The 18386-nt window shown below is 37.6% G+C and overlaps 1 protein-coding gene across 1 annotated transcript in view; it reads right to left on the reverse strand.

Moving 5' to 3' along the window:
• The window catches only part of LOC120538015 (septin-2-like), a 46164-nt gene that overhangs the window by 26917 nt on the left and 861 nt on the right, over window positions 1-18386 (reverse strand). Inside the window, exons 2-4 of the mRNA XM_039767414.1 lie at window positions 17221-17355; window positions 5121-5238; window positions 4143-4244 (exon numbers count right to left, since the gene is read on the reverse strand). Coding sequence (XP_039623348.1) covers window positions 4143-4244; window positions 5121-5238; window positions 17221-17355 — 355 coding nt within the window. The remainder of the gene's footprint in view (window positions 1-4142; window positions 4245-5120; window positions 5239-17220; window positions 17356-18386) is intronic.

Raw genomic sequence — 18386 nt, forward strand, 5'->3', positions numbered from 1 at the left:
GTACGACAGAGTAAATGAACTGTTTTTGAGGAAAGAGAGGAGGATGGATTTTGTTTACAAATAATCCGAATTTTTGGTGAGTAAAATGTTGCGATTTTCCTAAATAATATTGCAAGTTTATGAGTTATTATGGATGTTTATGTGTGTCGCGGCTATAGCTGCAGTAGAAAGGAACTTGTTCACCCCTAGTTTGTCTATTCAATAAAGGTATTTATTGTGGCTACAGGAGTTATCTATCTGCAAAGCAACGGCTCGTTATACTGTATTTCTGCATATTACGATGGTTTTTATAGCTATAAATTAGTTTTTGAGGGTCGGGTTGATTCAGACAGAGCACTACTGAAGGCCTAGGTGTGAAATGCACGGTCCGCCACTGGCTTAGATAATTAATTTCCTCCTCCATTCATTTCCAGAGAAGTGACTTCTTTTTTTTTTTTTTTTAAACTCTTTAACTTCCCAAAGGGTGCTGCTGTGTGAGCAGTTTGCACGCACGTTCTGCCGAGATTTTGACTCACCAGCATTTGGCATCTGAGCAGCTGACAGACGAGGAAAATATAAATATAAAAGAAAAATATACAAAATATACATGTTCAAGCAACCACCCTCAAGGTAAAACTGAAACAGTAAACAAATGAAGTTGCACAAAACGTTTCTCCAATAAATTCTACAATGTTTTCACTGGGAAATTTTGAACTTTTTGTAGCACAATCTATTTAAGGTGTCTGAACAAAAATTGAATTGTCCCAACAAATTCCTTTGAATAGTAAGTGCCACATTAACAAAAGAGGGCCAAGTTGTTTGATGTGGAATGACATGGGGACAGACAGAATGACTTGCGCTTTTACAATAAGTGCTTTGTGCTTTATATTCGAACGCACCAAAAAAATGTAATTGTCATTGTACATGTGCATGCCTCGATCTTCTACAGCTACTGACAGAGAGGTTAACACAAATAACCTGCAATAAACATGACAACAACTGAGCAAAGTTATAGGTATACATTTACCTTTAATAAAGTTGAACTTTAGTACAGATGTTTTAACACACAGACAGAGTGGTAGCACATGTTCTGCCCATCCATTTCTAGATTGATAGGTATGAATGAGTGCGCTTAACTACAGATGTCTACCTGTTCTAAAGCTCAACACTAGAAATATATCAATAACACTTGTCAATTAAGAAAAATGTTTAATTCTTCATGTACAGTGAAGAAAATACAATTCATCCCCATTTTTTTTGAGAGGTTGGAAAAAGCTTCCCTAAATATCTTTAAAGACGCCATCACTGTACTTGTGTGTTTATCAATACCCATGTGAATTCCTGGAATTTTTCAGTATACTGCTCATGTTTTTTTATAAAGAGTTGGAAACTGTCCTCTAGTCTCCCTTTGCTGTGGAACAGAATGAACCCAGTATCTCACAATGCTGATGAAACCTCTTTACTACAAACCGGATTCCAAAAAAGTTGGGGCACTATACAAATCGTGAATAAAAACTGAATGCAATGATGTGGAGGTGCCAACTTCTAATATTTTATTCAGAATAGAACATAAATCATGGAACAAAAGTTTAAACTGAGAAAATGTATCATTTTAAGGGAAAAATATGTTGATTCAGAATTTCATGGTGTCAACAAATCCCAAAAAGTTGGGACAAGGCCATTTTCACCACTGTGTGGCATCTCCCCTTCTTCTTACAACACTCAACAGACGTCTGGGGACCGAGGAGACCAGTTTCTCAAGTTTAGAAATAGGAATGCTCTCCCATTCTTGTCTAATACAGGCCTCTAACTGTTCAATCGTCTTGGGCCTTCTTTGTCGCACCTTCCTCTTTATGATGCGGCAAATGTTCTCTATAGGTGAAAGATCTGGACTGCAGACTGGCCATTTCAGTACCTAGATCCTTCTCCTACGCAGCCATGATGTTGTGATTGATGCAGAATGTGGTCTGGCATTATCTTGTTGAAAAATGCAGGGTCTTCCCTGAAAGAGATGACGTCTGGATGGGAGCATATGTTGTTCTAGAACCTGAATATATTTTTCTGCATTGATGGTGCCTTTCCAGACATGCAAGCTGCCCATGCCACATGCACTCATGCAACTCCATACCATCAGAGATGCAGGTTTCTGAACTGAGCGTTGATAACAACTTGGGTTGTCCTTGTCCTCTTTGGTCCGGATGACATGGCGTCCCAGATTTCCAAAAAAACTTGAATCGTGACTCGTCTGACCACAGAACAGTCTTCCATTTTGCCACACTCCATTTTAAATGATCCCTGGCCCAGTGACAACGCCTGAGCTTGTGGATCTTGCTTAGAAATGGCTTCTTCTTTGCACTGTAGAGTTTCAGCTGGCAACGGCGGATGGCACGGTGGATTGTGTTCACTGACAATGGTTTCTGGAAGTATTCCTGAGCCCATTCTGTGATTTCCTTTACAGTAGCATTCCTGTTTGTGGTGCAGTGTCGTTTAAGGGCCCGGAGATCACGGGCATCCAGTATGGTTTTACGGCTTTGACCCTTACGCACAGAGATTGTTCCAGATTCTCTGAATCTTCTGATGATGTTATGCACAGTTGATGATGATAGATGCAAAGTCTTTGCAATTTTTGCTGGGTAACACCTTTCTGATATTGCTCCACTATCTTTCTGCGCAACATTGTGGGAATTGGTGATCCTCTACCCATCTTGGCTTCTGAGAGACACTGCCACTCTGAGAAGCTCTTTTTATACCCAATCATGTTGCCAATTGACCTAATTAGTGTTTATTGGTCTTCCAGCTCTTCGTTATGCTCAAATTTACTTTTTGCAGCCTCTTATTGCTACTTGTCCCTACTTTTTTTGGATTTGTTGACACCGTGAAATTTTGAATCAACATATTTTTCCTTTAAAATGATACATTTACTCGGATTAAACGTTTGATCTGTCATATACGTTCTATTACAAATAAAATATTGACATTTGCCATCTCCACATCATTGCATTCAGTTTTTATTCACAATTTGTTTAGTGTCCCAACTTTTTTGGAATCGGGTTTGTACTTTAAAATGCTAACATTATATAAGAATAGGGAGCTTCACCCCCTACTCGCTTTGCTCTCCAAACCCCCAACCAACCTTGGCCTGTGCTACACACCAGCCACTTCACGTCTCTCAACGTTTTTGAACCTCTTTACGACAGTTCTACTTTGTCTTTTACTCTTTGTCTTTTATTTATGACCTCGCTTGGACCTGCTAGGTTTTTAATTCCACCTGGTCCAGGACAATTATTACTTTCCCTTATTTAATTGAGTAATAATTTCCGTTTGTTAGCACTAATGCGATCTTTACTCTGTTTTTTTAAATATTTTTGAATTTTACTGCTTTCATAATCTCTAACCTGCTCTGTATGTGTAATGCGGCAACGTTTTTGAACATCTTTATGAAGTTCAACTTTGTCTCTCTTTGTCTTTATTTCTGACCCCCATTGGACCAGCAAGGTTTTCAATTCCACTTTGTCCAGACTGATTATTACTTTCCTTATGTTCAGAATTTGCACAACGCGCTGCTCTTTCTTGTTTGATGTGTCATCTACAGCGTATAAAAGTATTGTCCTGATAAAATATATAAGAGCTGAGACTGCAGGAAGTGTGTCTGCCAAAAGCATTCACACAATTAAGAGCTGAGAGCACAGGAAGTGTGTCTGACAAAAGCATTCGCACAACTGAGAGGTTAGATGACTGTGATCTTGTTTGAAAATGATTGTGTCACTGTCTTGCGGAACTTGCTTTCAAAGTTTGTAAGTATGACGTGACTTGAAAGAATCTCATGTAAAAAGTCTTAGTCTCACGGGACTTCATTCGAAATAAGTCTCTTCAAAAAGTCTTTGTCTTGCCCCAAGATTTTTTCATTATAATAGAGAGACATTCTGGAGACACAACATTAACCTCATAACCCACAAACTGGTAAAAGGAAATTATGTCAACCACATTTTTCATGCAAAATGCTTCTTTGAAAATGCTTGAAAAATGGCAGAAAATGCTTCAAAAACACAATTAAAACCCTGTAAAATGCCAAAAAAACACTGGGCATTTACAACACATGTAATAAGTGTGAATTGCCCCTATAGGTAAGGGAAGTTTTAGTTACTAAATATTTGTTTCATTACCTTGAGAATCCGTGTCTGTTCTTTAAAGTCCTCATCTTCATCTGACTCTGCATCTGGAAGATTATAAATCTTAATCCCTTGTTCGTCAATCTCATCCAGTATCTTAAAAATGAAACAAATAAATAATCATGAGACAAAAACATTTCACAAAAACTGGCAAATTTCTTCAGCTGTTACAAACTCATGAGGCCTAGTGCTCAAACAGTTATTGCTTTTAGTAGTTTTTCCAAGGAACATGTATGAATATGAAATTTCACTTTCTTTAGTGGCTCACAAGCATGGATGAAATATCTGATCTAATAATGTTCCTTTGTCAAATATAAGGAACAAAAGAGCCCTTCTGTTTTAATTGAAAGGCAGCTACTTTATACTTATTCTGACATAGATGCCTAACACTTGAATTTGACATTAAGCAGAAAAACGAAAGAAATGCCTTAGTTTTGTACTGCACTGACAGGTTAGACTCTGACTGAGAGTACATGTCCCTTTCTGCACATTTCAACTTCTCAACAAAGAGTGTCTTGAAATGAAGCTTACCGTTCCCTAAACCTGTGCAAGTTCGAGTAAATAAGGCAGAGACGTTGGAGAAAAACTTTTATTTGAATTATGACCCTAACATCAGAGTTGACAGACAAATCACTCTATTGCATATACTGTAGCTAATTAAATACAGAGCTAAAATAATAATGTTTGTCCTTGCTTCCCTGAATTATTTAGCATTGAATAGTTCAATACATTTCATTAGCTATAAAATATTTAGGGCTGTTAGCCATTATAATATGTTACATTCTGATATTGCAAGATTCTGAAGCAAAAGCAAAATGATTACAATGCATGCATGGCAAAGGAATCTTTATCTCACAAAATGGAAACAGCAGCCTTTTAAAGAGATAAAGCAGAAGTTCTGACCCCAATCTTTATTAAGTAATCCATATTAAAAAGCAATATAAAAAATATTTAAATGAGTAACTCCCTTACCCTTCGCTTCAGACGTTCCCTTTCCTTCAGCGTTAGTGTATCAGCCTTAGCAATCACAGGAACCACGTTCACCTTGTTATGAATCGCTTTCATGAATTCCACATCCAGAGGCTTTAGGCTTTTTAAGAGATACAGGAGTCACCCTGATCAGTTTTGTTTTTTGTCCACAACATTTAATTCAAATAGGTATCTTATGCATTTACAACACCAAGCATGCACAAATGAGGAAGACTTCAGAGCCTGATAAAGACTGGTGAAACTACGAAGGATTTATAATCTAGCCACCAGGATGGGGGTCCTGGGAAGCTTAAACCTCCCCAACTTGGTGCCAGTCCCAAGCCCAGAAAAATAAAGTTAGCATCAGGAACGGCATTGAGCTGTAAAACTTAGTCAAAACCTTAATGATAATCCATCAGCTTTGGCAAATGCTAGGGCGTACCCCACAGGCAACACTCAGGGGCCTTGCACGACCCTTGTGGGAAGTAAGAGATCACCACTTAGCCAAGGGTGAGCCCGATAAAGCAATTACACCAGAAGAAGACAGGAGAGAGGAAAGAAAAGGGTAAGTTAAAGGTAAGACTGGGTACACAGAATGTTGGAAAAATAACGAGGAAAGGAAAAATGTTGACAGATTTTACAGAAAGAAGGAAATTGAGAGTGTTCTGTGTGCAAGAACCTAGAGGAGGGTGAATAAAGCAACAGAATTGGTTATAGGCATTAACTAGTTGTACAGAGGAGTAAATGAGCATGGCAGAAATGGTGTAGCCGTAACAGCATCCAAAGAACTAAAAGATAGTCTTGTCAGTGTGAATATGAGGAGTGATAGGGTGAAGAGTGTGACGAGACTTTATTTAATGTCATTTGCACCAATGGGTTGTGAGGAAGGAACAAATTAAAGAAGGTCTTGTAGAGTGGTACAAGAAGGAGAAAAGGTGATTGTTGCTGTTAATCAAAAGGGGAGAGAATATTAGATTTTTGTCACTGCATAAGATTTGGTGATAGTTGACATGTTTTTTTGTAAAGAAAATACATCAGCTTGTGACTTACAGTAAGAAGAGAAAACTTCAACTATATCTTATTTAAAATAGGTAAAGAATTGTAAGTTCATAAAAGGGTATAGTGCAACAGTGTAGCATAAAGAGGTGATGGACTAGAATTTTAGAATTAGCAGGAGAATAAAACCAGAACAAACAGCAAAGATAATGTGGTGGAGACTAATAGAGGAAGGGCTTCGGACCATGTTTTGGGAGAAAGTTTTAAATGAAATGCAGTCATCTGAGAGTGTGGTGGAATAATGGGAAAAAAACAGCAAAGTTGTATGACAGGAAGGAGCCCACCTGCAGAAAAAGAGGCATGGTAGTGAAACAGAGAGGTGTAGGATGTAATAAAGGCTAAGAAGGAAGCAAAGAAGACATGGTACAGATTAGGTAGGGAAGAAGACAGAGGAATGCATAGGCAGAGAAATAAGGAGCCAATGAGGGCACAAACTGTGGAGGAGATGTATGAAATATTAAAGAAAAAAGATGGAGAGAGAATGACTTAATTTAACAAAGGCTAAGAACAAGGATGAGAAAGATTTTGTCTTATGAAAGATAAGCAAGGTATGGATCTAAGTGAGCATGATAACACCAGGAATAGATGGAAGAGGTACTTTGAAAAGAAGCTGAATGAAGAAAACGCAAGAGTGGTATTTGGACATGGAGTCACAAATGAGCAGCTAGTACCAAGAATGCAGAAGGAGGAAGTAAAGGAGACACTGAAAAGAACTAAAAATGGAAAGGAAATAGAACTGGATTAAATACCAGCAGAAGTATGGAAGACGATAGAGTAGATGTGCTGTGGGATCTAATGCAGAAGATCTATGATCAGCAGAAAAATACCAGAAGAGTGGAGGAACAGTGTGATTGTACCCATTTATAAAGGAGAAGGGCGATATTCAGAAATGTGGAAACTATAGAGAGACAAAGTCAACGTCACATACAATGAAAATTTGGGAAAGGGTTATGGAGAGAAGGCCTAGGGAAGAGACTATTGTAATGCTGTTCAAAATTTGTGTTTTTGCATTATGCTAAATATGATTCTAATAATTACCGTATTTTTCTCACCATAAGAAGCACCTGAGCATAAGACGCACCTAGGCTTAGAGGAGGAAAACGAACAAAAAAAAAAATATTCTGAACCAAATGGTGTACTAATATATTTCATAAAATATAGCAGAATAATATTTCAACCATGTAAAGTCAACAGCGGTATTAAGAACCATCATCACTGTCATTAACAAATCTTAAATCATTCTTGAGGCAGATCGAAGACTTAAGTGCCAGCTTAAGTGAAACATTAAAGAAAACGTACTAAATAATTGCAACACAAACACTGACTTAATCAGTTTTAACGCGAAAATATGCCAACGAAAGAAGAGAAGAAACAAGCCGCTCAGCAATTGCATCAACCTCTGAGCAACGGAATGCTAAACATACAGAGAAAAAGAGTAGGAAAACTAAAAATGCTCAAGTCAAGTGTATTCATGCAGTGCGCCATTACTGTCTAGTAATATATAAAATCCAACGTATGTACAGTGGTGTGAAAAACTATTTGCCCCCTTCCTGATTTCTTATTCTTTTGCATGTTTGTCACACAAAATGTTTCTGATCATCAAACACATTTAACCATTAGTCAAATATAACACGAGTAAACACAAAATGCAGTTTTTAAATAATGGTTTTTATTATTTAGGGAGAAAAAAAAATCCAAACGTACATGGCCCTGTGTGAAAAAGTAATTGCCCCCTTGTTAAAAAATAACCTAACTGTGGTGTATCACACCTGAGTTCAATTTCCGTAGCCACCCCCAGGCCTGATTACTGCCACACCTGTTTCAATCAAGAAATCACTTAAATAGGAGCTGCCTGACACAGAGAAGTAAACCAAAAGCACCTCAAAAGCTAGACATCTTGCCAAGATCCAAAGAAATTCAGGAACAAATGAGAACAGAAGTAATTGAGATCTATCAGTCTGGTAAAGGTTATAAAGCCATTTCTAAAGCTTTGGGATTCCAGCGAACCACAGTGAGAGCCATGATCCACAAATGGCAAAAACAGTGGTGAACCTTCTCAGGAGTGGCCGGTCGACCAAAATTACCCCAAGAGCGCAGAGACGACTCATCCGAGAGGTCACAAAAGACCCCAGGACAACGTCTAAAGAACTGCAGGCCTCACTTGCCTCAATTAAGGTCAGTGTTCGTGACTCCACCATAAGAAAGAGACTGGGCAAAAACGGCCTGCATGGCAGATTTCCAAGACGCAAACCATTGTTAAGCAAAAAGAACATTAGGGCTTGTCTCAATTTTGCTAAGAAACATCTCAATGATTGCCAAGACTTTTGGGAAAATACCTTGTGGACTGATGAGACAAAAGTTGAACTTTTTGGAAGGCAAATGTCCCGTTACATCTGGCGTAAAAGGAACACAGCATTTCAGAAAAAGAACATCATACCAACAGTAAAATATGGTGGTGGTAGTGTGACCATGTGGGGTTGATTTGCTAATTCAGGACCTGGAAGGCTTGCTATGATAGATGGAACCATGAATTCTACTGTCTACCAAAAAATCCTGAAGGAGAATGTCCGGCCATCTGTTCATCAACTCAAGCTGAAGCGATCTTGGGTGCTGCAACAGGACAATGACCGAAAACACACCAGCAAATCCACCTCTGAATGGCTGAAGAAAAGCAAAATGAAGACTTTGGAGTGGCCTAGTCAAAGTCCTGACCTGAATCCAATTGAGATGCTATGGCATGACCTTAAAAAGGCGGTTCATGCTAGAAAACCCTCAAATAAAGTTGAATTACAACAATTCTGCAGAGATGAGTGGGCCAAAATTCCTCCAGAGCGCTGTAAAAGACTCATTGCAAGTTATCGCAAACGCTTGATTGGTTATTGCTGCTAAGGGTGGCCCAACCAGTTATTAGGTTCAGGGGGCAATTACTTTTTCACACAGGGCCATTTTTTTTTCTGCCTAAATAATAAAAACCATCATTTAAAAACTGCATTTTGTGTTATATTTGACTAATGGTTAAATGTGTTTGATGATCAGAAACATTTTGTGTGACAAACATGCAAAAGAATAAGAAATCAGGAAGGGGGCAAATAGTTTTTCACACCACTGTATGTCTTGTCTGCTTTATACCTGAGAACTACTTAACAGATTTAGATTGGGTTTTTTTCTATAACTTGCTTGAACATTCGGGTTGATTTTGCAACTTCTCTCATTTCGCTATGTATCATAGTTCACTTGTGGTACCGATTTATTTGCATGAATCCAGGCCGGAGGGAGGGGCCTTCCTCACTCATTCACCAGTTTTGAGGCGTGTTCCTTAACTCCACTTAGCTAGGGAATGAGAGAACTATTGAATTAAACTTGGTTTGATATTTAAAATAAAGTGTTATTTAGGTCTTGAGGAGTTTGAGTCCAGATATTCTCTTAAGTGTATGCCACATTGGAAAAAAAGATTGCAATTCAGAATGTGGATCGTGATTTTGTGTTAAAAGGTTTTTGATATGATTTTTTTTGGAAAGATCGCCACCCCTAATTTGAATAATCAAGTTTTCAAATTTATGTAGGATTCATTAACCCTTTGGCGGGCTACTTGGAAAGGGGTTGCCAGCTACGTGTAGCTTGTGAGCGACGTGTTGGAGACCCCTGCCTTAGAGGTACACTTTTTTAAAAAAAGACACTGGGTACATGAGGACTGTAGTCTGCAGGTGGGATATCACTCATACACCGCTCTCTGCACCCTCCCAGGTCCCGGGTGATTGAAAGAGGCGGATGGCAACTAACCAGACGCCCTGAGATTCAGCAGTAAAGTGGGATATTTAAGCAGAGTTTCTTGTAGACCTACCACTTCCTCTTTTAACAGCTGTCACTACCGCTGACAGGTCAGGTAATACACATCACAGTCTGTGGTGCAATATTTGCTCCATAAGACGCACAGACATTTCCAACCACTTTTGGGGAAAAAAAGTGCGTCTTATGGAGCTAAAAATATGGTAATCTGTGTTTTATTTTAGTAATATTTAGATGATAGCTCTTAACCTGTGTAACTAAGACTGTATGTTTTACAGCTCATAAACTGACATCTCTGTAATCAGAATTTTCTGTAACTTAAATTAGCAAGCAGGTACAAATTACCTCATTATCTCATTGATATTCATAAGGTAGTTTTCCAGGAGTGTTGAATTTGGAAAGTAGATAAACTGCAGGGGTATATGTAAAATAAACAGACAAATTCTGGGAAAATAACTATAAACTGTTAAAGAGTGTAATTGTTTATTAGACTGTATACGCTTAAGCTTAGAAAAATTTACCAGTGTGTGTATGCTTGTAGGAATATGTGAAATAAAGGCTTGGGACTTTGAAATTAGCATATTTCATGTCTAGCCAAATGTAACTGATGTCCATGATGAAAGGAATCACGTCAGATCATATCAAACAACAGGACAAAGATGATCATGTTTTCCAGCATTAGCGGACTTGATAATAAAGTCTCCCCTTGATCAGAGTGCTAATCAGTGACATTACTCCAAATTGCTGAAATGTATGTTGGGAAGCATCACAAAAAAATTGTCAGACATAATGTATTGCATTTCGAGTACAGTATTTTGGCAGTGACTAAAAATAAAATCCGTAAGTTCCATGATAAGACTATCTTTTTTTTTTACAATTGAGAAATTTGGATCTCCCCTCATAAGTGATGCTTACTCCTTTTTTGACTCAGATTTGTGAATTAGTATGTTTAAGCAAGATAGGAGATATCATTAAAATCTATTAGCTTCAACATATAATTTTATTTTATATATACACTAGCAAAATACCCACGCTTCGCAGCGGAAAAGTAGTGTGTTAAAGAAGTTATGAAAAAGAAAAGGAAACATTTCAAAAACAACATAACATGATTGTCAATGTAATTGTTTTGTCACTGTTATGAGTGTTGCTGTCATCAAGGATTTGATTATCATTATTTCTTTCAATCAGGTTCATATTTGGTGGATGTGTTGTGTTCAAGTTATATTCCGTGTTTGTCAACTGTTGTAAAGATAAAAGGTTTCATTCATCGAAGTGTTCACTACCAAAGCGGTACTCGTGAATCTAAGATGTTTAACAGGCATTCCCCGGTATTAAGTTGTGGATTTGCCTGCAAATATTTAGCGGCAGTGCGTCTATGAACTTCATTTAAACTTAAGCTTTACCTCTCTCAGTCCTGCAAAGTCAGTTCACGTGAGCCGCTTGGAGTACATTCATCGAAGGTTCTCAGGCGTGCTTGTGCTATCTCGTGCGATCTTGCGATGTGCACGGCTTTATTTATTGTTAGCTCAGATCCGGCAGTTAAAAGTTTCTCTCGCACTTTTGCTGAGTTTGTGCCAAACACTATTCTATCCCTGACCATCTCATCTTTGTTTGCGTAAGCACAGTCCTTCACCAGTAATTTTAACAATGTTACAAAGTGATGAAAATTCTTGTTTATACCCTGCGTCCTCTCATTAAACTTGTATCTTGCGAATATCGTATTCGTCTTAGGCATGACAAAAGCCAGTGGCAGCGTGTCCATGAACCTAATTTAAAGTTAAGCTTCACACCTTGTCTTCCCATTCGTTTGCATAAGCACAGTCCTTCACCAGCAATTTTAACTCCGTTACAGCAATTTTAACTCCATTACAAAGTGAGCAAAAGTCTCGGTTATACCCTGCATCTTCTCATTAAACTTGTATCTCGTGAATATCGGATTCGTCATAGGCATAACAAACGCCAGCGGCAGCCTGACGATGAAATTAATTTAAACTTAAGGTTTACACCGTGCTTTGTTTCTGCAGTAGCTACACTTATGAATATGCTTGTGTGCGTCACTCGCTTCATATTCTTTTGCTGCCTTCTCAATTGTGTAATGCGTTTTTTGAACAGGTTTCATTCATCGAAGTGATCACCACCCAAATCGGTACTCGTGAATCTAAGACGTTTAACAGGCATTCCCGGTATTAAGTTGTGGATTTTCTTGCGAATATTTAGCGGCAGTGTGTCTATGAACGTAATTTAAACTTAAGCTTTACACCTTGCTTTCCTATTGATATGTATACAAAGGCTTGTTCAGCGTCAGAGGGTCATTTCTGTCCTACTGCATCAATAAGCAGCTCGTCTTCCTCTTTATCTGAGACATCACACACTGCATGCACGGGTTTATCTTTTCCAGTCCTGCAAAGTCAGTTCACGTGAGCCGCTCGGAGTACATGCATCAAAGGTTCTCAGCTGTGCTTGTGCTATCTTGCGCAATCTTGCGATGTGCACAGCTTTATTTAATGTTAGCTCACAACTGGCACTTAAAGGTTTCTCTCGCACGTTTGCTGAGTTTGTGCCAAACACTATTCTATCCCTGACCATCTCATCCTCGTTTGCATAAGCACAGTCCTTCACCCGCGAATATTTAGCAGCAGCGTGTCTATTGGATTGCTGCTGATGGACGGCCTTATATGGGCAGGCACTCAATTACGTGGGAGGCGTGACGATGAGGGACGCAACTCCGCCTCACACAGCGACCGACCTGCAGGCAATGGCCGTATATACAGTATGTACGTAAGCAGGTTCCAGTTATGACCGTTACGCGTAGGATTTCAAAATGAAACCTGCCTAACTTTTGTAAGTAAGCTGTACGGAATGAGCCTGCCAAATTTCAGCCTTCTACCTACATGGGAAGTTGGAGAATTAGTGACATTGGAAACTTCAATATGGCGGCCAACAGTGGCATCATACCACTGAAATAAGAAATGCATACATAGGTTTCGTTAGCGAGGGAAGCCGCCTACCAAATTTCGTGAAGATAGGGCCATAAATAAGAAAGTTCAACATGGCGGACGTTGTCGACCGCTATGACCGTTACGTGTAGAATTTCAAAATGAAACCTGCTTAACTTTTGTAAGTAAGCTGTAAGGAATAAGCCTGCCAAATTTCAGCCTTCTACCTACACGGGAAGTTGGAGAATTAGTGATGAATGAGTCAGTGATTGAGTGAGTGAGTCAGTGAGGGCTTTGCCTTTTATTAGTGTATATATTACTAGCAGAATACCCGCGCTTCGCAGCGGAGAAGTAGTGTGTTAAAGAAGGTACGAAAAAGAAAAGGAAAAATTTTAAAAATAACGTAACATGATTGTCAAAGTAATTGTTTTGTGTATTTGGTGGCAGCATCACGAAGTTGTTTTCGGTAGCTGCATCAGAAAATGTACCATGACGTCTGACACGCCTCCTTTTTACTGTTTTCTCACAGCTTGGATTGCTGCTGTCATACATACACACACACACACACATATATATATATATATATATATATATATATATACATACCTATCTACATCATATATACACACACATACATACATACACACACACAAATTATATATATATATGTGTGTGTATATATATATATATATATATATATATATATATATATATATATATATATATATATATATATATATATACATACATACATATATATACACACTATATAGAATACCACATACATATATATACACACTAGCGAGGAGAAGTAGTGTGTTAAAGAAGGTACTAAAAAGAAAAGGAAAAATTTTAAAATAACGTAACATGGTTGTTAATGTAATTATTTTGTCATTGATATGAGTGTTCTTCTCATATATATATATATATATATATCTATATATCTATATATCTATATATCTATATATATATATATATATATATATATATATATATATATATATATATATATACCCGCTTGGCAGCGGAGAAGTAGTGTGTTAAAGAAGGAAAGAGAAAGAAAAGGAAACATTTTGAAAATAACGTAACATGATTGTCAATGTAATTGTTTTGTCACTGTTATGGTGTCGCTGTGATATATATATATATAGCAAAATACCAGCTTCACAGCGATGTCATGTGTTAAAGAAGTTATGAAAAGAAAAGGAAACATTTTAAAAGTAATGTAACATGATTGTCAAAGTAATTGTTTTGTGTATTTGGCGGCAGCGTCACGAAGTTGTTTTCGGCAGCTGCATCAGAAAAAGTACCACGACGTCTGACACGCCTCCTTTTACTGTTTTCTCACAGCTTGGATTGCTGCTGTCATATATACACACACACACACACACACACACACATATATATATATATATATATATATATATATATATATATATATATATACACACACATACATATCTACATATCTATATACATATCTACATATACACACATATATATATATACATACATACCTATCTACATCATATATACACACACATACATACATACACACACACAAATTATATATATGTGTGTATGTATGTATGTGTGTGTGTATATATATATATATATACACATACATATACTTGTGTGTATGTTTGTATGTGTCTATATGTGTGTGTATAGGTTTGGTCACTGAGTGCAAGGGAAAAATAATAAATTATAGTCTATAAGTTATTAAACAGTAAAACATTAACGTTTTAAGAAGTACAGGTACATTGAAATTACATTTTCTATGTGAGCGTTCAAATTTGTACCTCTGGTAATGTGCCTTACCGGCATTTAAAGAAAATTAGTTTTGTGTCCTCTGCAGTGTTAAGAGAGAAAGGCTTTGGTTTGGGATAAAAGGAAAAAAGGTGTAAAGAAAGGAAAGTTGCCTTTTTCTTTTATATAGTATAGAGAGATGTGTTCGCTGACGTTATGATCGCCTTTTGGGGACAGTCGCGGTGGGTCTTGTGTAGACTGGTGAGACGTCCCGCCATTAATCGGCTGTGATGGCACTGTCAGTCCTCCACTCGTGTGCGTGTCTTCATAATCGAGGTGAGGACCTCATAATCGATATCGTGCAAAGAAAGTGTGAATCGCCTTAATATTATTTTGCCGTGGTGTAGAAAAGGGGTCCGTGTTTGCACTTGTCTGGGCTATAGCGCGGGGAGGATGAAAAAATTAAAAGTGCTCACTTTGACTTAAGGCAGAAGCGCAGTCAGCGTCTCAAAGGCGGCACAGCTATGCGCGCGCTGGCTGCTTGACTTTTGCTGGGCAGGAGACCCCAGTTTTGCAGACACGTTCATGATATCAAAAGTCTCAGCGCTCTTTGGAGGTCATTCATATATATATATATAGCAAAATACCCGCGCCTCGCAGCGGAGAAGTAGTGTGTTAAAGAAGTAATGAAAAAGAAAAGGAAACATTTTAATAATAGCGTAACATGATTGACATTGTCATGAGTGTTGCTGTCATATATATGCCTGCCTAAATAAGTCACCCTCGCTTTGCTCTTACTTTTTACCGTTCATTTAATCATGGCTAGTGGCGGAAAAATTATAAAATGGAAGGAGGATGGCTTTACCAAAACAACTATTGATGGCGAATCGATTATTCATAAAGCTTGAATGTGGTGATCTGTTTTCTGTGTTAACCTCATATTTTTCATACTTCTTCTCAAACTAAGGTGGTGCGAGGGTAAAATGAATCGGGATGCGCTGATCAATGTAATCGTGTACCAGGAAATCATGCATTGACAAAAGCTCCCCTTTGCTTGTAATGCAAAGTGTGATTAAATGCATTATTTTTAACGCGTTATGGAGCACATGCATGAAGCTTCTCAGCTGTGCTTGTGCTAAGAAAAGGAAAGATTTTAAAAATAACGTAACACGATTGTCAATGTGACCTTTTGTAAGTAGTGCCTGGAGGATTCAGTGTGTAGAAACTCTAGAGACAGCGTGTGTATTAACTTGTGGATTTTTCTGTGAGTATTTGGTGGCAGTCTGACGAAGTTGCTTCGGAAGACAGCGTTAGCCGCGGAGCTCAGCTCAGAGCAAAATGAGGTGGGAGGGGAGATGATGACGTGACTCCCCACCCGCCTTAACTGTCAATCCCCACAAACACAGTCTCTCGGAATTTGCATAAGCACACCCCTTCACCTACAATTTTAACTTAGTTACAAAGTGATCAAAACTCTCGTTTATATCCTCGTCCTCTCATTAAACTTGTATCCCGCATTACCTGTGGGCATGTGAAACGCCAGCGTAGCCTGTCTATGAACTTAATTTAAAGTTTAGGTTTACACCTTGCTTTCTTTCGAGCTGGCAGCACTCATGAATATGGTAGTATATGTCACTCGCTCACTTCTTATTGTTTAGCTGCCTTCTCAATTATATAATGCATGTTTTCTTAAGCGCTTTTGGAGGTCTTCCTGGTTTTCTACGCACTGCGTTGACAGTCAGTTCACGTGATTACGTGGGAGGCGTGATGATGTCACACGAAACTCCGCCCCACGTCATTCCAGCTCAACTCCATTACAGTTAATGGAGAAAAATACCTTCCAGTTATGACCATTAGGTAGAATTTGAAATGAAACCTGCCCAACTTTTGTAAGTAAGCTGTAAGGAATGAGCCTGCCAAATTTCAGCCTTCTACCTACACGGGAAGTTGGAGAATTAGTGATGAGTGAGTGAGTGAGTGAGTGAGTGAGTGAGTGAGTGAGGGCTGAGGGCTTTGTATTTATTATATAGATATATAGATATATAGATATATAGATATATAGATATATAGATATATAGATATAGATAGATATAGATAGATATAGATAGATATAGATATAGATATAGATTGATATATATAGATAGATATAGAGATAGATAGATATATATAGATATAGAGATAGATATAGAGATAGATATAGAGATAGATATATATAGATATATATATATATATATATATGATTTATTTGTTTTAATTAATTTTCTATTAAGAGAGGGAGCAGGTTTCACAGCTTTGTACAAGATGAACAGCAGAAGTCAGTTAGGATGCTTTATGGGCTCACGTCTTGGCTGTATAATAAACCAAAATCTTCACTTGAATACTGTATATACATTTCATCTCAATTTCTTTATATAACAATTACATCAAGAAACATGCATGTTAATTTCATAATCAGAAACTGCCTAAGTCAATACACATTAAATCTGCTTCTAGTAGCGATATCCGATTTAAAACTATAATGTGCATCATTAGCTTCATTTTAAATACTCTTAGTTAAGTAGCAAAAAGTCACATACCCGTGCCCCAAAGGTGAGATAAAATAGAAGCAGCAATGCACTCGATTATCCACGATGTGTCTGCGATTCAGACCACTTTCATCATGAAGGTAGCGTTCAAACTGGTCATCAATATAGGCAATAATTGGACTGAAGCTATTAAAAAAAAAAATAAAAAATTAACTCATTTGTAAAGAAGAATGTAAATCTATAGTTTTAATGGGTGCTACAGGTGGAGCAGAGGTAGTGTTGCTGATTTACAGTAAGGAGATTGTGGGTTCACTTCCCTGGTCCTCTCGGTGTGGAGATCACCTGGAGTAGTGAGAAAAGTGCTATATAAAGATTTACTTCCCAGTGTTTACTGTTTTCCAAAGCAGTTAACTCATACAATTGCTACAGAAGTAGGAAAGGATCATATCAAATTTCTGGATGTCTCCATGGAAATAAGATGGGTGTCTCCTGACATTCATAAGCAAAGTACTACATTTCATTACAGTAATCTGCTCTTTACTAACTCTTGTTTACTACTTAATGTATGTGCTGCAGAAAACTGGCGAAAAGAAAAACATTATATAAAATAGAATGAGATATTTGCAAGAGAGTGGAAAACTGATAAAGGAGAATACAACATGTAAAATTAACTGTTTCTGGACAAAAAAGGAGTATAATAAAAAATTATTTATTTCCTTTAATCAATTAGCTATTTCTACCTATAAATCAAAGGTCTGGTGAAAGAACTACCTATGGCATCATATATTTCATGCTGTTTTGCTGAGCTATGTTATCTTTAGTTATCTTTGTTTTATGTTGAATTAAATGAAAACCATGTTAGTTTTCTTCTCATTCTTTTCATTGGGTCATTCGGTGACTTTAAACTAGCCATCTGCAAGTGGGCGCCAAGGTGTAACTAATGCTTTCATAAAAAGGTTGAATACTGTCTTGTACTCAATGTCAAAAGATGTATTCACCTTTTGTGATCCTGTATGGGACTAGCAAGATCAGAAATTACTGAAAATTAGGTTTGCTGGTGCAGATCTAAGAAACATGGGCATGAAAACATCAGAACTTTAATGTAAACTATAAAGAAATATGAATTAATCAGATGCCGATTAATTACTTTATGCAAGTCTCACTAATCAAATAAACTCTCTTTTACAACTGTTTTTCCTGTCACACAAAGATGACAA

This window comes from Polypterus senegalus, chromosome 1, assembly GCF_016835505.1.
Source record: "Polypterus senegalus isolate Bchr_013 chromosome 1, ASM1683550v1, whole genome shotgun sequence".
Lineage (NCBI taxonomy): Eukaryota > Metazoa > Chordata > Cladistia > Polypteriformes > Polypteridae > Polypterus > Polypterus senegalus.